Genomic DNA, 20,569 nt, shown 5'->3' with positions numbered 1-20,569 from the left:
TGTACAGTATCAATTATGGTATAGGGTCTCCTGCCTGAGCAAGGGATTAGACTTGAATACCTTGAAGGTCCCTTCCAGCTCTATTCTGATGAATTGATGTGCTGAATTGACTGCACCATTTTAATTTTATGAGAAAGTTTATTGCAATACTAGAAAAAAATAATCCAGGGCTCCCTCAAATCTGCTGGTTAATCATTTGAAATTGTATTGGAGTTTCTGCATATTCTATTCAGCAAATTCTATCTCACATTTCTGTACTAATGAATTGATACAGGTTGTGGAGAATGTAATTGTTATGATGTAAGGGTATTATTTAACGTGTGTTTAGCTGAGGAGGAGAATATTACAGATTGGATGTTGATAATGCATTTGTCAGCATCACTCCATTACATAATTAGGAAAGAAAGACTAAGAGACTCCATGCGAAGGAAAATCCAAAGTACCTTTTACTAATCATAAATGGTAAGCACGCAGTTGCGAAGCAAAGTCTGCTTAATTAGGCGCGAAAGCAATTGATATATAGAATAGCCCGTTCCCCCCCCCTTAGGATCATAGCTCCAGTCCAATCATAAGTCCTTCAAGTGTCAGGTGTGAGATAACTTCAAAAAGACAGGCCGAAGATGGAATGTCGAGGCCGTTGATGCAGGCGGGAAACACACACGCATGCGCAATCCCAACGTCTGGTACATCCTAGAACATTCCTCCAGCACATCAATTAACCCCTCCCAAATACCAGCCCCCCCTCCCCGTTTCATGGCAGCTGAAGCAACAGCAAGGCAGAAGCTGACATCCGGCCGTCCCCCGGAAAAAAAAAAGCTGTCAGGCCTGGAAAAAAAAAAAAAACGAAACAGACAAACGACAAAACACAAAAAGAAGAGGGAGGGGGGAAAAGAAAGTCAAGGCTTGTCGGGATAAGCAGCATAAAATTTCTGAAGCAGGCGGGGAGCCCGAACATGGGATTTATCAACCCATTCTGTGTGTGAGGGAGGAAAGTGCTTCCAAGCCACCAGGTATTGGATGCGATTACGGTGCTTGCGGGAATCAAGAATTTCACGAACTTCAAAATGACGTTCCCCATCAACCAGCAACGGAGCAGGTGGAGGGGCATCTGGGGGGCGCAAGTGGGAAACCCAAACAGGTTTGATGAGGTTGATGTGGAACACCGGGTGGATTCGGTTGAGGTGTCTTGGCAATTGTAAACGAACAGAAACAGGATTGATGACCTTCACAATAGGGAAAGGGCCAATGTATTTGGGTCCCAATTTCTTCGACTTCTGCGTAGTGTGCAGGAATTTCGTGGACAAATACACCAAATCCCCAGGCCGGTATTCATAGGGCCGAGCGCGTTTTTTATCTGCTTGCTTCTTATGGGCCTTATGGGCAGCGTCCAAAGTGGAAAGGGTCAGTGGCCAAATGCGACTGAGACGCTCACTCCAGTCCGCAATTGAAGGAACTTGTGGTTGGTCACTAGGCAATTCGGGAATAGGAACAAAATCTTGACCGTAAACGACCCGAAAAGGGGTGAACCCCGTGCTGGAGTGAACCGAGTTGTTGTAGGCCACCTCAGCATGTGGTAACAAGTCGACCCAATCGTCTTGTTGATAATTGATGAAACAACGTAAATATTGCTCAAGGACGGAATTTGTACGTTCACAGCCGCCATTAGTCTGAGGATGGTAGGCGGAGCTAAGGCCCTGGGCGGAGCCAATGCGTTTGAGAAATTCCTTCCAAAAATTAGATGTGAATTGGACCCCACGATCGGAGATAATACGGTCGGGCACTCCATGCAAACGGTAGATGTGGGAAATGAACAGTTTAGCTAATGCCTTGGCGGAAGGAATTTTGTGACAAGGCACGAAATGAACCTGCTTGGAAAACAAATCAGTGACCACCCATATAACGGTATGCCCCTGGCTTTCGGGAAGCTCAACAATAAAGTCCATAGAAATCTCCTTCCAAGGGGCAACCGGGCGAGCGACGGACTGGAGTAGTCCTTGCGGTTTTCCCGGCGGTTTTTTGGCGGCAGCGCAAACTGGGCACGTAAAGTTCAATGTCCTTTTTTAAAGAGGGCCACCAGAATTGTCTCTTCACGAGATGTAAAGTTTTTACGAACCCAAAATGACCCGCCAATCTGAGTCATGAGCGCGACGAAGGACGACGAGCCGTAGGGACGCGGGGATGTATAATTTAGCACCAATCCACGGTAGATCGTCCCTCATGGTGCAGTCGTCCCGATGGTTCAGAAACCAGTTGTCGTGAGGAAGAGCTTTTTTAAGGTCAGAAAGTAGATCTTGAGGCACTTCCCTCTGTGCTTGGGTCTGTTGACGCGTGAGTACCGGAGCCGCCAGGAGCGGTTGGACGATACTCAGTTTAGAGCAATTATATTGAGGTAATCTGGACAAAGCATCCGCCATGAAGTTCTTCCCTCCCGGGATATACTTTAGAGTGAAATTGAAACAGTTGAAATATTGGGCCCATCGCATTTGTTTGGGGGAGAGACGACGAGGCGTCCGCAACGCTTCCAGGTTCTTGTGGTCAGTCCACACCTCAAATGGGTGTTTAGCGCCCTCTAGGAAATGGCGCCAAGTAGCGAGGGCCCAACGGACCGCGAAAGCCTCTTTCTCCCAAACCGCCCAACGCCTCTCCGTGTCAGTGAGTTTTCGGGAGGTGTACGCGCAAGGCTGCAAGTTACCTTGGTCGTTGGCTTGCAGCAGAATGGCTCCTACGGCGACATCACTGGCATCAGCCTGGACGACGAAAGGCTGTTCTAGGTCAGGATGCTTAAGAACTGGTTCAGCGGCAAAGAGGCGTTTAAGTTTCTCGAATGCCGCCTGGCATTCCATGTTCCAGTCCAAAGGCTTATTAGGTTTAGGTTTCGGGTCGCCCTTCGTCTTGAGCAAATTAGTAATAGGGAGAGCAATCTTAGCAAAAGAGGGAATGAATTGACGGTAGAAATTAGCGAAACCCAAAAATTTTTGCAATTGTTTACGAGTTTTGGGCGCGTCCCATTCAGTGACCGCCTTCACCTTTTCAGGGTCCATTTCAATGCCATCAGGGGAGATGCGATAGCCCAGATAGTCAATTTTAGTTTGGTGAAACTCACACTTAGACAATTTGGCATAAAGGTTAGCGGCACGGAGTTTTTTCAAAACAGTGCGCACCAGAGCGACGTGGTGGTCATAATTGCGAGTATAGATAAGGATATCATCCAAATATACGATAACGCCTTTGTACAGATGATCGTGCAAGATCTCATTAATAAGTTGCATGAAAACAGCAGGAGCCCCCTGTAGGCCAAAAGGCATAACCCGGAACTGGAAGCAACCAAGAGGGCAGTTGAAAGCAGTCTTCCATTCGTCTCCTTCCTTGATGCGTACTCTATAGTAAGCTTCCCGGAGGTCCAATTTAGTAAAGATGCGGCCCTTCCCTAGCTGTGCCAACAAGTCTTTCATCAATGGGAGTGGGTAGAGGTTCTGAGTTGATACAGCGTTAAGGTTTTTAAAATTACAGCATAAACGAAGAGAACCATCTTTTTTTTCACGAAAAAGTACAGGGGCAGCCACTTTGGGTCGAGCGGGTTCAATGAAACCACGTTTCAAATTTTTGTCAATGAAAGAACGCATTTCCTCCATTTCCCTGGGCGACATGGAGTAAATCTGGGGTTTAGGGAGCTTAACCCCGGGTAAAATGTCTATGGAGCAATCAGTAGGCCTGTGGGGGGGCAGAATGTCCGAAGATTTTTCGCTGAAGACTTCCTTAAGATCCCAATATTCTTTCGGAATTTTCTCCTCTCCTGCAATCCTTTCCTGCCCTCTAGCGGCCACTTCAGGAATGTCAGTGATAGGTTGGTCCGGAGAGCCCTCCCCCACTGGAGGCACCTTTGAGCGAACGCGTAAGCGGCCTGTCCGCCAATTTATGTGAGGGTTCCACTTCCGGAGCCACGGGATGCCCAAAATGAGTGGCCTGTCCATGCCAGGTGCAACCACAAAGGAGATTAGTTCAGTATGGGTACCCATCCTCATTTCCAAAGGCTCCGTAAAAAAATGGGCGCCCCCCCCCCCGCAATGGATCCATCTATTTGGCAAAACACAATTGGGGTTTTCAAAGTGCGCAATTTGAGGCCCAATTTTTCCACCATGGCTGGGTTGATCATGGATCGGGAACAGCCTGAATCAAGTAAGGCCAGAAGGGTGGCAGGTTTCCCCTCAGGAGGAACTTTTAACTCAATAGCGATTAGCAGGGGCCCCTTGTTTGAACTCACCCAGTGAGGCGATGTGTCGTCATCGGAGTCCTCTGAAGAAGAGGAGTTGGCGTCCGCGTCTCCCTCTAATGGCTGGGCACACGGAGGGGGGTTGGATTCCACAGCGAAAGCTGTTTCCTTCTTCTTCTTCTCAGAGCCTCTTCCAGACTTTTCCTCACGTTTGGGAGGGAGTGGAGCAGAGAGGGGCAATTTAGCACGACATTCGGGGGCGGTGTGCCCTAATTTGCCACAACGAAAGCATGTTAAAGGTCTGGAGAGGCCTGCAGGGGCCCCCCTCCCTTCACCCCGCCGTTTGAAGAGCGATTGGGTGGCAGGAGGGGGGAGGGACTTGGCAGCCCTCTCTTTCCGCTTCCTCCGTTCCTCTTTAGCATAACGGAGCCGGGTTAAGTCGAGTTCAGCGTCCGCTGCATGCTCAAACCACGTGATCAAACGTCTAGGCAGGTTACGATTGACACATTGCTGATAAATGTCTTCATCTAATCCTGAAGCAAATTTGTCCAGTAGGGCGTCCTCCCCCCAGCCTCTCATGTATTGTGAAAGACACTGAAATTCCTGGATGTATTGGGCTACAGGTCTATCGTCTTGTTCAAAGGTTATAAACTTCAATTTGCTCCGCTTCTCCGTTAACGGGTCATCAAAACGTTGGCGGAAAGCCTCCATAAAGCGGTTGAAATTCCCCAAGAGGGGAGAGCCAGACATATGCAAAGCAGTTGACCATTTGGCAGCTTCACCATCTAATGACAAAAGAACCATTCTGACCCTCATGATGTCAGTCTCAAAGTCTCGGCCATAAATTTCCATGTAATTAAACACTTGCATAAGAAAAGAGGCCAGGCTAGCAGAATCACCATTGTAACGCACAGGCAAGGGAGGGATTTTAGCCATCCGATGTCTTCGGGGGGGTGGCCCCCCTTGGTCAGCCAAACCTCTAGCCGCAGGGGGTGAAGCAGGCCGAGGGGGAGGGGGAGATGGCGGGCGTGGGTAACGTTGCCAATTTCTCCAGTCTCTTTCCTCCTCCCCCCTTCTTTCCTCAAAGTATGTTTGACCCCAATAATCAGGTAGTTCACTCCGCTGGGGTTTTCTCATGGGGCCCTGGTGTTGCCAGCTTCTCCAGTCTCCTTCATCGCCCCCCCTTCTTTCCCCAAAGTACCTTTGACTCCAATAGTCAGGGAATTCACTGGTCTGGGGTCTCCTCACAGCTCCCGGCTCCAGCGATGGTTGTCGGGGTTGTCTTTGGGTGATTCCCGCATTCCAGCTTGTCTCTGTCTCTCTTTGTCCCACCGAAGTCGACCATCGGGGTGGGGGAAGTTCAGGCTGGCTGGAAATTTGCAGTTGAAATAAATCTTCGTGTAAAGATAGGTCGGGGCGGGCTGGGCTCGTGTAGAGAAAGGTCGGGAGGTCCTACTCCACTGGAATCCGCACCTCCAACGGCCCCCTCCTCCTCTCTGATCGGAGAAGACATTATCTCCCTTCTCGGTAGACGTAAATCTCCTGGAAAGGGATTTTGCAGACTTTGCTTCTTGTCAGCATCACTCCATTACATAATTAGGAAAGAAAGACTAAGAGACTCCATGCGAAGGAAAATCCAAAGTACCTTTTACTAATCATAAATGGTAAGCACGCAGTTGCGAAGCAAAGTCTGCTTAATTAGGCGCGAAAGCAATTGATATATAGAATAGCCCGTTCCCCCCCCCCTTAGGATCATAGCTCCAGTCCAATCATAAGTCCTTCAAGTGTCAGGTGTGAGATAACTTCAAAAAGACAGGCCGAAGATGGAATGTCGAGGCCGTTGATGCAGGCGGGAAACACACACGCATGCGCAATCCCAACGTCTGGTACATCCTAGAACATTCCTCCAGCACATCAATTAACCCCTCCCAAATACCAGCCCCCCCCCTCCCCGTTTCATGGCAGCTGAAGCAACAGCAAGGCAGAAGCTGACATCATTATTGCTGTATCCTGTTTTAGTAATCCGTCCAATAGTTAATATTGGAGGATAGTAATAACAGTGGATCACCAACCAGCCTTCATTTCTTAAAAAAAATTAAACTGAATCTAAATATAGGTTTACCTGAGGATTAAAATTCATCACTGTGGTAGTCAAAACAGGCTGCTGTTTCTATCAACCCCTATACTTAAAGTCTAACCAATTTTTGCTACAATTTTCTCTGAGAAAAAGATTCTCATTTCTCGTGAAAATATGATTCTGCCTGTGACATTCTCTTCTACTTCAGTAAGGTGGAAGATTTAAACTGAGGATAAAATTAATAATGCTATATTTGGAGATATATGTGTTGAACAGAAAATAAACCTGATATGAAACTACAAACGATGAAGCAAATATTACACAATTTCTATGAAGACAATCGATTTGAATATTGTGGGTGGTGAAAGAGATATGATGTTTGGATAAAACATTAAAATATTGCATTCAGTACACAATTCCACAAAGTACAGAGCAAAATTTTAATCATTTTTAAAGGATAATTGTTAACAGTTTTGTATTCGGTAAATACTCGGTATTTTTCCTACATTGTTCCTAAGTGTACAATTATTATTGTTATTATACAATTGTATCACAGCGGCCAGTTGTTTCGTCAGATTTGGCATTGGTTACTAGTCGGGCCTGACTCAGGGGCCTAGGACGTCGTAACATATTTTCGTAATATGCGTGCAGATGTAAGCAGTGCGGCTTTTTGCATTTGACTGATGGTGATTTTGTCAATTTTCAACTGTTTTAAATGTAATTCCAGTGCTTTTGGAATAGCACCAGTGACGTGCGGTCAGCTTTAGGCCTGGTGAGGCACTTTTTAGACTTGTGGACTTCAACTCCCAGAATTCCACAGCCAGGCATGCTCAGTTCCAATTTAAAGCGACAGCATTTTTCCCCCTTGCAAAATAAGTTTTCCCATTCTTTTTCTTCTCCCTCCCCCCCTTCCTCCCTCTCTCCCTCCCTCCCCCCTCTCTCAAACAGACACACGCACACAGAGAACTTCGATCCCTCTCTCATTCACTCACTCTCAAACACAAAGACAGAAGTTGGATTGGATATATTTTCCAAAGGCTTGAAAGCAGCTCCTGTGCCATACCCCCCCTTCCCCTGCTGTCTTCCGATCAAACTTTTTGAATTCCTCCCCCCTCCCCACACATGCACTTTTTCCAGCTGTTTCAGAGATGATTTCAACTCTGCTTCCCCCTGCCCTGCCCTGCCCTCCCCTCATGAAAGGTCAGAGCTCTGTCAGACTGAGCTAGTTGCTCCCAGAGAACTCTAAAAAGCTTCTAAAAATGCCCTCTACAGGAGGCGAAAGAATACGTGCCTCATTTGCATAAGGAATTTTTTGCTTGTTAACTCTTGCTTAACTCTTAAAAGGTGAAAAATTCCTTATGCAAAAGAGGCCCCTAGTTCTCTGGCCTCCTCCTATGGTTAACACAAAGCACTGTTCCAAGTCACTGTGACAACTACCTTGGCTTTAATTATTTTAAAAAATATCTTTAAAATTCTTTCCTTTTCCTCATGACTGGTGAGGCCACGCATCCCTTGCCTCTAGTGACTGCACGTCCCTGAATAGCACCCAGTGTGCCAATTACCACTGGAATTACCACTGCTGGTTTGTGCCATAGTCGTTGAATTTCGATTTTTAAGTCGATTTTTTCATGTTCCTTCTCGGCGACCCTGCTATCACCTGGTATTGCGATGTCTATGATTGTGAACTTATTTTTCTCAACCAGTGTGATGTCTGGTGTATTATGCGCCAGTATTTTGTCCGTTTGTATATGGAAATCCCACAAGATCTTGATCATCTGATTTTCGGTGACTTTTTCAGGCTGATGTTCCCACCAGTTTGTTGCTGTTTTAATATTATAATTTTTGCACAAATTCCAATGGATCATTTGTGCTGCTGAATTGTGCCGCAATTTATAATCAGTCTGCACGATTTTTTTACAGCAGCTGAGTATGTGATCAACAGTTTCATCAGCTTCTTTGCAAAGTCTGCATTTGGCATCATCAGAGGATTTTTCTATTTTGGCCTTAATGGCATTTGTGCGGATAGCTTGTTCTTACGCAGCCAGGATTAGTGACTCTGTTTCTTTCTTTAATGTACCTGTTGTTAACCATAACCAAGTTCACTGTCCACTTTATCTTTTATTTTTTCCAGAAATTGGCCATGCAGTGCTTTGTTCTGCCAACTCTCCATTCTTGATTTTATCACATCTTTTCTGTATTCTAGTTTTGTCTGTTGGGCCTTCAGTAGATTTTTGTTCTTTACTTCGATTAATAGATGTTCTTGACTTTCTTTTAAATAATCAGCCAGTGCATGTTTTTCTTCTTCAACTGTTTGCTTCACTTGTAATAATCCTCTGCCACCTGATTTTCGGGGCAGGTAGAGTCTATCAGTATCACCACGTGGATGTAGACTGTAATGCATTGTCATTAGTTTCCTGGTTTTTCGGTCCAAAATGTCCAAATCAGCTTGTGTCCAATTAACTATACCAGCTGTGTATCTTATAACTGGTATTGCCCAGGTATTTATGGCCTTGATTGTATTTCCACCATTCAATTTAGATTTCAAAATTTTCCTAACTCTGTTGGTGTACTCTCGCCTGACAATAGTTTTTACTTCTCCATGCTTGATGTTATCCAACTGCAGAATGCCTAAGTATTTGTAGGCTTCATTTTTGTTGCATTTAATTAGTTGGCCATTGGGCATTTCAACTCCCTCACATGCAGTGATTTTGCCCCTTTTTATGGATACAGTGGCACATTTTTCCATGCCAAATTGCATTGAAATATCGGTGCTGAATACTCGGACTGTGTTTGTCAATGATTGAATTTCTATTTCTGACTTTCCATAGAGTTTCAAATCATCCATATATAGTAAATGCGAAATTTTTTCAGCTTTTTTGGCTGTTTGGTAGCCTAATTTCATTTTTTTTAAGATTACTGATAGTGGGATCATTGCGATGATGAAGAGAAGAGGTGAAAGTGAATCATCCTGGAAAATTCCTCGCTTGATATTAACCATTCCGTAGATCTCATTCCCTACTGCCAATTCAGTTCTCCATTGTTTCATCGCCTTTTCAGTAAAGGATGTAATATTTTTGCTAATGCCATTATTATTATTATTATTAGTAGTAGTAGTAGTAGTAGTAGTAGTAGTAGTAGTAGTCGTCTCTGCCATTACAAAAGGTTTTTTTATGAGGCTATGATCCACATGCCATTGCACTTATCTAGAGGCAAAGCAGCGATTGTTTTAGCAGCACAGAAGCAGTGGTGGGTTGAGGTGGTACAGGCATACTGGAGCCTGCCTGGATTCACTGTGTACCGTTCTGGTATGGTGCTCTGGAGGGACCACCCACCCAAGCTCCTTACCTGTCTTTTAAAGCCTTTAGGGCTTCCGCTCATGTGCATGGCGCATACAGCCCCTGCGCAACACTCCACCGAGCAGCTGGAGCATCGCAGAGGCTTGCAGAGGTGTCACTGGCAGATTCAATGCATGCACGAGCCATACCGGTGGCAGTGGGATCCAGAACCCACCACTGCACAGAAGCAATATTTTGGGCATTTTTTACCTATATTTCCTAGATAGTTCAGTAGCATAGTTCTCAAACTCATATCTATCCTTAGACCTCAGACAAAATTGTCATCTAAACCCTTCCACCCTCCCCCAGTGTTCTCCAAAGAATCAGTAATATCTTTTTTGGGGGGGAGATGTCACAAGCCTGTTGATATCTCCAAGTGGTTCCTTTGACTTAAATTGTCTCCCATAGTTTCATCTTATTACAGTGCTTGGTTTAACAATTTCTCTCATATTCTGGCAACTTATCATTTGATATTGAATCAATTATTTTTACTTCAATGTGTTCAATGACCAATACCAAAGTAATGAACATTTTGGAAAATGAGTACGCCTCATAATATGGTATAATATTCCATCCTTTGATATTCTTGTTATTTTACAGTTCTGTAAAATGTGACTGAATCCATTCAAATCTTAGTTTCTGCCATTTGAGGATACACTTGTACAAAGAAGTTTTAGACAGTCACCATAACAACATTCCTACATTGCTTCATTTTGATGATTATTTTGTAACGTTAAACTATAGGAATGCTTATTTGTACATCACCATATTTGTGGGGTTTTTATTTTGGGAGGGAGGATTCCACTATATATAACTAATCTCAATATTAACTTTTCATTTTGATTCTGCCAGTGCACATAACCTTCACACATTAGATAGAAGTAAATAGTGGCTGTCTTTTTCTGGCTCCAGGCAATAAAGCTTTAAATATTAATTCTAAGATTCATTCCAGTATATTCTACACCTATTCTTTTCTTTATAAATTAGGTTTATGTGTCAACCAGAATAAATCCTCCCAGAGCTCATTGCCATATGTCAAATTTATAGGTGTGGTAATTGATTTTATCTAGGACAAGATTTTCTTGCATGTTCAAGTGGTTTATTGTGTCACCTCTCTGAATATAGCTCTTCAGAACATCAGGTACACTTAATTTTGAAGATTTTCAGCCTAAAGTTTTCAACAGTAGCAAATACTTGTCTTCATCAGAGGTGGGTTGCCAATTTTTTCACAGTGTGCTCCCGCATGCGCAGAAGCGGATGGGTGGAGTTTCCCACCACCGCTACTAATGGTTTGACTGATGCAGGCCAAACCAGCAGAGACCCACCTCTGGTCTTCATGCACCGTTGTCTTTGACTGTGTAATAATGGTTTATCAAGGTGGTATTCCAGTAATATATAAATTTAAGGGGCATACCTTTTTCCTAAATGGAGTACAATATTCTACTATTTTTTTGCCCAATCCTCTTAAACACAAAGACTTTAATCAAGATGTGTGACAGTAAAATCAGATTTATTACATTCATTATCTGTGAGCTTTGTGTCTAATGACATGGAACATTATCAGCTTATTTATAGCATCAACTTATTTGCATATATCTAAGAAACTACTCAGGATTTAATTTCAAAAATTGTTATTTTATTTTAGGTTCATTTTAGTTTATTTGGTACAATTTCTAATTTTACTTTTTCTGCCAAGAATTAATGTGTATTTTCTAAAACCTTGATCTAGGTTCTGGAATTTGTACTCTTCAGTTCTTTCCATTTCAGGATTTATACTGAAGTATTTAACTCCATGACTGTTCATTTTGAAAATAGCCTTTCTGGCTGAGTCAGACAACTACATATTTATTCTACTGACAATTTTATCTTGCTTGCCATATTTAGGTAAAGGCAAAAATATAAGACCCTCCCCTCAATAGCAGCCTTGAACAGTAGATATCTTATCTAGAAGATGGTGATACTCTCTTTCTTCTATGATTGACATACTATGAATGTTTCACTGTTTATTGTTTCATCACACAATTCTCCCTTCAGTCCCATGCACCTTTCCTTTCCTCTCCTCTCCTCCCCTCCCCTTTAAAATAGAGAATTATTTTTTTATAATTTAAAGTTGCTGTAATTAAAAATAGGTGTTTGCTTTTTAAAAAAAAATAAAATGTTGATTGAACAAATTTGGCTTAATAAATATTCATGTTTGTTCTATTGGGAATTATGTTCCAATCCCCACAAAACCTTATCTACTTCTTAATTTATTTTGCATATAATATCTCTTTTCATTTTGCAGTTAGATAAAGTAGGAGGGATAATTATATTTATATGCAGGATCTGCATTCAGAAATGTCTAAGAACCAAATTATGACTACAAATCATAACCTATTTGTCTTATGTACACATATCAAATTCATGTGCACATAGGTGATTTTTTTTCTTATCTAGGGACATGGTTTTAATAGAAATATTATAACTATTATATCATAAGTTTAAACACACAAAACCACATAGAATCTGCCCATGATTTATGAATATTAGTGTATACTAGAGAAACAGAGCAACTTGGTCATCATCCCAAAGTAGGATTTGAAAAGTGATTATTATAAAGTAGGCATTATTTTATAACCATTAGCAGAACGGATGACATTTGCACTGATATAGTTTCAATTCCTCTTAAAGTATGTTTTTTTTTCACTTCTTAGGGGCAATGTTTTTTTTCTTCATTTATTATATTCCCACCCATAAATAATTCACTGTTTTATTGAAGAGGGATTATATATAAAATGCAAATAAAAGGCATATATATGGATATATTTTTACAATAGAATTTATTCTAATCCATTCCTGCATCAGTCTTCACTCTGGACTCTGAATACAACCTGTAGCAAAACTTTTCTTGATCTCCTATGCTCATTTAATTTTCTGACTGCTGGAAGCTGTATTTTTTTAATATTCTGAATAGCTGGCACCATGCTTTTTTTACTTATTTGCATGATGGCATCACATGTCATGGTTTCATTCTCAGTGCACACTGCTGCTATCAATATAACCCTAGGCCAAATCTATCACATTTTTTACTATTTGTATGCATATTTATTTATTGACTTAAGTATTATTCTGTTGAAATGATTTGCTAAATATATCATTACAGTTTTTCACATGTGCCGCTAATAGGTTTATATTGCATTTTAACTCTATTTTTCAGGTTGAACCACACACAAAACTGTTTCCAGCTGTTTTTTTACAGCCTACGAGCACAAACCTGGTACAGTTTGAACTGGGTAAATTAAAGGTATTTTTTAATCAAATTACAATCAATAGATGTTGTGACTCTTAAGTAAATTCAAACAGGCAAGCTGTGTTAACTAGTCAGCATATCAGCAGAGTCTTACATAAAAATAACATTTAATCATTCTTAAGCAAAGTGATTCATGAATAATCACAGGCAAATGTTTAACTATAGGGATAATCTCTGCTTCTATTATTAGTTTCCCCAAACAATATAGAGTTGCAAGACAGCAGGGGTCAAGACAATATTTTGGTAAACTGTAATACTTTTAAATTTCTTGCTTATTTACAGTGCACTTGGTTTTGTTGCTGATGGTTTTCTCACATTTAAGAAATGTGAATCCAATTGTTTTATACTTCGTTAGCAAAATAAACTTAGGAAAGTATAGCAATAGCTGTTAGACTTATATACTACTTCACTGTGCTTTACAGCCCTCTCTAAGCAGTTTACAGAATCAGCAAATTGCCCCCAACAATCTGGGTCCTCATTTTACTGACCTTGGAAGGATGAGAATCGAACTGCCAGCAGTTGGCAGAATTACCCTGAACTACTGCTTTCTAACCACTGCACCACAATGGCAGTATGGTGCTATTCGACAAGATATCCTTCCACAGATCTATGGGACAAGCTCCATCTACAATATATGACATTTCATATTAAATTGCTACATTACCCCAAGTTGGCTTTGCTAAGCTTTGTACCATTATGGTGCCTATTAAATGTATGTGAACCATTGTTTCATTCCTTTCGTATCTGGCAAATAAGGATGAAGAAAAAGGAGCTATGCAGATATTTTTCTTCTTTCTGACCAACCTCCTGAGAATAAAATCAACTGGCTCTCTGCATTCATTTGACAAACATCCACATAATACATTATGCATACAGAATATTATTCTAAAGGTTCAATTCAAAAAATTTAAATTTCCATGTATGTTTTTCTAGAACACCATGCCTTTATCAGCTGCAATCTTTAAGAGTGAAGAGAGAAATCCCATTCCTCAGTGCCCTCCTCGGCTGGATGTTCAAACACTCACACCAGTTGTCTGGAGCAGAATGCCAAACAGTTTCCTGAAAGTAGAGACTGATCGTGTCAGTGACCGCCATGGATGGCTGGTACAATGCCTGGAACCATTGCAAATGATGGCCCTTCATATTCCAGAAGAAAACAGGTATATATATATATATATAAATATTTTAAATAGAATGTATGAGTTAGAAGTCAACAAGTCCTACTGTTCAGCTCAGGTATCCTCTAAACCAGGGGTGTCAAAACTTGGGAACTTTAAGACTTGTGAACTTCTGGGAGTTGAAGTCCACAAGTCTTAAAGTTGCCCAGTTTGGACACTCCTGCTCTAAACCATTTCCAGAGATTGCCATTTGGTTTTTATTTGGAAACTTCCAATGAGGAGGAATTCTAGGCAGATCTCATCATCAGGAATTTGTCCTCATTTTCATCCTGAATCTCCTTTTAATTTCAGTCTGCTAATCCTCATCCTTCTCTCAATTTTGACAGAGAAGAAGTCCATCTCATTATACATGTGACAACCATTATACATATGTAATTTTCTTACTTTTCCTTGGTCTTCTCTTCTGCACTCTCAACACATTTATATCTTCAGGTATTACTCATGGACTTGGTTTCTCGATCCCTTTCCATTCTTGTTGTTCTCCAATGAGCCTGCACCAGGTTCTTTCTGGAACCTTTATACTGGTATAATACTATATATAATACTCCAACTGAGATCATTAATATAACATGACTGTTAATGGTTATTTCTCATGATTAGACATAGTTTTCTGGTGATGCATCCAAATTAACATTGGCTTTCTTGCTGTTACACTGTTGCATAATAATGTTTGCACATATTGAGCTGATGATCTATTACTATTACTGCTACTACTATTCCTAAAACTTTCTCACAGATAATTTTTAATAGTCAATTTACAAATTGACTTAACAAGCCTGCTAGATTTATTTATTTATTTATTTAGCCATTTTTTTTATTTTTTTTATTTATTTACAAAATTTATATGAACACCCAATTTACTATATTCATAGTAAATCATAGTAAATAGTGTGCATATAGTTATACCAAATGTTTTTCAATCACAATTCTTGCAGTATTTTGTGGTTTTCATTTAGTTATAATAAAGCCAAACCAAAAACAAATTATCTCTGAAAATACACTTGTTTGAAAATTTCATTGAACCATTCATACAGAAATTAGTTTATTTTTTAAAAATAACATTGGCCAATTAAAGCTGGACAGAAAGATATAGAATTTCTAGTGCTGTAAAGTACTATGGAGTGGGGTATACTAGCCTGAATGCTATTGCTATGGTATTGCTATTACGATGAAGCAGATGCCTTAACTACTGTTTGAAATGCTAACTTACTATTTTTTTAAATTACATATAGAATCACTTCTTTCAAAATTTAGAATTGAAAGCACTGCTTGATTAGAAGTCCAAATGATATTATATTCTTTGAAAATTTAACTTTTTGTTCCTTATAATTTAAAAGAATTGGAAGTGACATGAACTCTTACATCTTCAGTTGATATATTGCTTGACTGCATCAAGCCAAGAATGATAGTAATAGCAATAGCACTTAGACAGAAGTGGTATTCAGCAGGTTCTGATCAGTTCGGAGAACTGGTAAATACCACCTCTGACTGGCTTCATCCCCATCTATTCTCTGCCTCCTGAGTCCCAGCTGATCTGGAGGAAATGGGGATTTTGCAGTATCATTCCCTGCCACGCCCACAAAGCCATGCCCACAAAGCCATGCCACACCCACAAAGCCATGCCACAGAATCTGTAGTAAAAAAAATTGAATCCCACCACTGGCTTTATAGTGTTTTACAGCACTTTCTAAGCAGTTAACAGAGTCAGCGTATTGCCCTCAACAATGTAGGTCCAGCAGGATCGAGCTCCAAGGCGTGGGTAGAGTTTGCCTGCAACACTCTAGTTAAACCACGGTACAGGGCTCATAGAGTTCAGCCTTACATTTTTCTCACACAGTGTCTAATAATGTATACTTAATAAAAGAAAACATGCTGTAGAACTTATTTTTGTTTTTGTATCATTTCAGGTGTATTGACATTTTGGAATTATGTGAACAAGAAGATTTGATGAGGTTCCACTATCATACTTTAAAGCTATATAGTTCTGTTTGTGCTCTGGGTAATAATAGAGTAGCTCATGCTCTTTGCAGCCATGTGGATGTTTCCCAGATATTTTACACAATAGATAATCGGTATTTGCCTGGACTTTTAAGGTCTGGATTCTATGACTTGTTGATTAGCATTCATTTAGAATATTCAAAAGAATCAAAACTCATGATGAACAATGAATTTATCACTCCTGTTACAGATGAAACCAGGAAAATCCGATTATTTCCAGATGGATCAAAGAAACATGGCTTGCCTGGAGTTGGACTTAGCACATGCTTGAAACCAAAGTTTAAATTCTCTACCCCTTGTTTCATTTTGTCCAATGAGGATCATCAAAAGCCTAGTCCAGAGATACCACTAGAGATTCTTAAGACAAAGACCATAAGCATGTTGACAGAAGCAGTCTACTGCAGTGGAGCACATATCCGAGACCCTGTTGGAGGGAAAGTTGAATTCCAATTTGTTCCTGTTCTGAAACTTATAGGAACTTTGCTTAGGATGGGAGTTTTTAATGATCATGATGTTAAACAGATTTTGCTTCTCATTGATCCATGTGTATTTGGTGAAAGCAAAGAAGAAGTAATGGAGCAAACAGAGAAAGAGGATGTTACCCAAATAGAAGAAAAAGCAGTAGAGGCTGGTGAAAAGGCCATTAAGGAAACTAAGGCCCCAATAAAGGGGTTGCTGCAAACAAGATTGCCAGAATCGGTTAAACTTCAGGTAATAACCTTAATATATCTGCAATTATATTATGTTACTAAAACATCACATGTAGTATCCCACTGTGTTCTCAATTTTCTTTTAGTCCTAATATATAACCTGGAATAAATCAATTTTATCTTACTGTTCCAGAAATCTTTATGGATATTTGATAAATGAGACAAATATATATTTATGACATGGAAAACATGGTGATGTAGAAGCATTTATACTGATTCGCCTCTGCTCTTGTGTATTAATAAGCAAATGAGAGATTGGGTTGAATAGAAATACTGTAGCTATCAGGCTTTGCAAATGTGTGTGTAAAGACATACAAGCATTTGTGTAGTTACAATAGGTAGGCTGAAGCTGAAGATAAACTATTATAAATACTACAGATATTGGATCTCCTGTATTATCCAGATCCTAAAATCTTTACTTGTGAATGCACCATTTTATCACAGAAAAAGTTAAAAGAAAGAAAGTTAGGAAAATTTGGATCAAAGTAGTATTGGTCCGGATGAGGCTATCAGGCTGTCAGTCACTGTACTCATCACTTGTTTGTTCAGTGGATTATATCTGGGAGGAGAGGGCCACTCCCAAATTTTCAGATTAGTACATCCTAGCAATATGTAGATTTATAGATTCAATAATGAATGAAATATAACAATGCTTATTTTATCTGGAAAATTCCTTACACTACTGAAAGGACAGTTTGAATTGAACTGAGTTTCCTTTTTCATTGCCCACAAAATTGACTTTTCATATATAATGATGTGTATTGCCCTCCCATTTAGAAGTGCATTTATTACACACACAAACACAAATTTTCACCAATATAATTCATTTATTCTTTCATATTAGATGTGTGAGCTGCTCAATTATTTCTGTGATTGTGAACTGAAACACCGAGTGGAAGCTATTGTGTCCTTTGCAGATACCTTTGTCTTAAAGTTACAGTATAATCAAAAATACAGGTATAATGAACTGATGCAAGCCTTGAATATGTCTGCCGCGCTGACTGCCAGGAAGACAAAGGAATTTCGCTCTCCTCCTCAAGAGCAGGTAGATGAAGATCCTTCATCTGTTCTAGAAGTATAGAAAGAGAGAAAAGGGAAAGACCTTCAATAGTCTTAAAGTATAGCGTCTATTACAAAGGTGTCTACACCACAAAAAAATGCTCAGAAGGAGGTATCTTGCAATATTTCTTTACTATTCGGTAATAGTATCGAATTAGAATAAAGAAAGCTGTTGTTTTTAACTTTCAAACTTTTTTAAAATTTTCAACAGAATTTCTAAGAGTTATAAAAGTGGAATTAATCTAGGAATCTAGAAAATTGTACTGCTGAATCTTATTGGCACATTGTATATTGTTGGAGAACACTATATCCAGAATTACTAGAATGCTGCGTAAACCAGGGGTCGGTTCCTGCCAGTTCTAATCTCTTCTATAGAAGTTCCACAAATCTACAGTGCCGTTTAGAACCAGTTCCAGCTCCCTCTCCCTGCCCATCTGCACATCATGAAGATGAAGAGCGAGAGGAGGAATTCTGGGAGTTGAAGTCCACAAGTCTTAAAACTGTCAAGTTTGAACACCCCTGGTTTTTTTTTTCTAAAGGGTTAGAGGTGCAAGGGTCTTGTAACTTGACAGCTTTAAGACTTGAGTGCTTCAAATGCCAGAGATTCTGAGCCAACAATTTGGTTGCTAAGTAAAAGCATTGTTAAGTGAGTTTCACCACATTTTACAAGTTGGCCATGGCCACCCAGTCACATGGCTGGCAAGCCATTCCCACGCAGTCACATGGCCAGCAAACCACTCTCACAAAGCAGGCCACACCTACAGAAGAGGTTCTAAAAAAAATTGAAACCCACCACTGGCGTAAACTATCTAGTATTTCTGATGCTGGGCATCCAAATAGAAGGAAATAGAATAAAAAACATAATCCCATGTCTTCTAGGACAGAGTTAAAAAGAAAATGGAGGGAACAGGAAAATTATTAGTGGGCCTCTGTCTCAGATGTTGATGAGTTTTTTAAAAAAATGTTCTTATAATGGTTTGAAACAAAAATTAAAGTGAAAATCTGAGTATCCTAGTTCTAATTTTAATCTTTTAATTTCAGATTAATATGCTGCTGAATTTTCAGCTGGGGGAAGATTGTCCTTGTCCAGTGGAGATTCGGGAAGAGCTATATGAGTTTCATGATAAGCTCCTAATTCATTGCGGTGGGTAGCAAGTATTCATTTTGCTGAGTGGTCATATTGTTCCTGTGATTTTTTTATTTTTTTTTGCCTGTGAAAGTTTACTACTTACAGATCTTCCATTGTTATAGCATTTTTATGGAAAACATAATATGGACAAAATAAACAAAAAAACAATTTCAATGTAAAAAAATAACTAATTTGAAGGATCACATATTTTTTTCTAGCACTGGATCTCACTGAGCTGGTTTTCAATACTTCTTCTTTTCCCCAGAAAAAAAATGAAGTATCTCTTAAATGGAGCTTAACTCTTGGTTATTATTATGTGGATATATCCATGTAGTTTTTTTGGTAGCAGTATAGATATGGTTTACTATTGCTATTCAATAGGAAGCTTTTTTTCAGCCGTTGGTATTCTCATTGGTGATCTCCCATCAACGTACTGATCAGATCCAATCTATTTAACATTTTCAAGATTAATTAAGGTCAGTTGGATGCTACCACTTGCTGTAACTCATTAACTTCCCTAACATAATTTAATGTCCATTGACCTGGTCTGGGCTGTAAACTTCAGGAATTTATGCAGTACAGCATGATTAAATCCTCATTCAATCATTTGCCTCACCTATTCCATTCATTGATGTTTATTCTGTTCTTTGCAATAAAGTTTCCTGGTCCTTTTTTATTTTCACTGGCAGCCCTTCCTTGAAAGATTGTGCTTGTTTAATTACTGCATGAGATGCATAAAGATGGTTCTTTAATTATTAGAATATTGCAAGTATACTATTTTTATTGTCCTTACACACTAGGTATTCCATTAGATGAAGAAAAAGAAGAGGAAGAAAATATTTCATGGGCTGGAAAACTATGTTCTTTGATATATAAAATAAAAGGAATACACAAAACAGAAAAGAGAGAAGCAACAGAAGAAGAAGAGAAATATCCTAGTAAGAATTTAAATTAATAACAGTACTCCTTAAACTAAATTACAGCTTTGTATGAACTATAATTTTGCAGTTTCTCATGCACAAGAAGCACTATCAGTCTCACAGAGAGATCTAGAGTACAGTCCATCTGGAATATATATTAAGGAATTAATCAGATATCCAATCTAGAACAGTGTCATGGGTTAAATATGTCATGCATTTTAGGTACAAAGTTTTAGGTACATTTTAGGCACAAAGTTAAAAGCCCAACTCTCACGATAGTCTTAAACTAATATTACATTCAGGTTGATCTGAATAATTCTGTTCTGTCAATTTACTTATGAAAGGAAGATTTTTACTGGAGAAGGAATGCATTTAGTTTTTATGGTTTTATGTTATGATGTTATTTCTGATATTTTTGTTTAATTTTATATTTTACCATGGATGTTTAAGTCACTGCGTGAGCTAGTTTACAGAGGAGATAATAAAGTTTCTTAATCCCCATTTTGGATAATAGGAAGAGGAAAGATAAGCATGTGTATAACTTTTTTATATAACAAAAGTAAAAATATATGTTTTTTCCTGGTCTGGGGACAGTGTTATCATCTCACATAGATTTTTTCTAAGAATATAACTATTTCTATTTTTTTCTTTTTTGAACAGACCA

The 20,569-nt window shown here is 39.6% G+C and overlaps 1 protein-coding gene across 1 annotated transcript in view; it reads left to right on the top strand.

The window, feature by feature from the left end:
• The window catches only part of RYR3 (ryanodine receptor 3), a 249,476-nt gene that overhangs the window by 88,434 nt on the left and 140,473 nt on the right, over positions 1–20,569 (top strand). Inside the window, exons 33-38 of the mRNA XM_032213643.1 lie at positions 12,819–12,905; positions 13,845–14,071; positions 15,997–16,798; positions 17,642–17,842; positions 18,898–19,000; positions 19,786–19,923. Coding sequence (XP_032069534.1) covers positions 12,819–12,905; positions 13,845–14,071; positions 15,997–16,798; positions 17,642–17,842; positions 18,898–19,000; positions 19,786–19,923 — 1,558 coding nt within the window. The remainder of the gene's footprint in view (positions 1–12,818; positions 12,906–13,844; positions 14,072–15,996; positions 16,799–17,641; positions 17,843–18,897; positions 19,001–19,785; positions 19,924–20,569) is intronic.

Source organism: Thamnophis elegans, chromosome 1, assembly GCF_009769535.1.
Source record: "Thamnophis elegans isolate rThaEle1 chromosome 1, rThaEle1.pri, whole genome shotgun sequence".
Lineage (NCBI taxonomy): Eukaryota > Metazoa > Chordata > Lepidosauria > Squamata > Colubridae > Thamnophis > Thamnophis elegans.
This window is presented reverse-complemented; position numbering and strand designations above follow the sequence as displayed.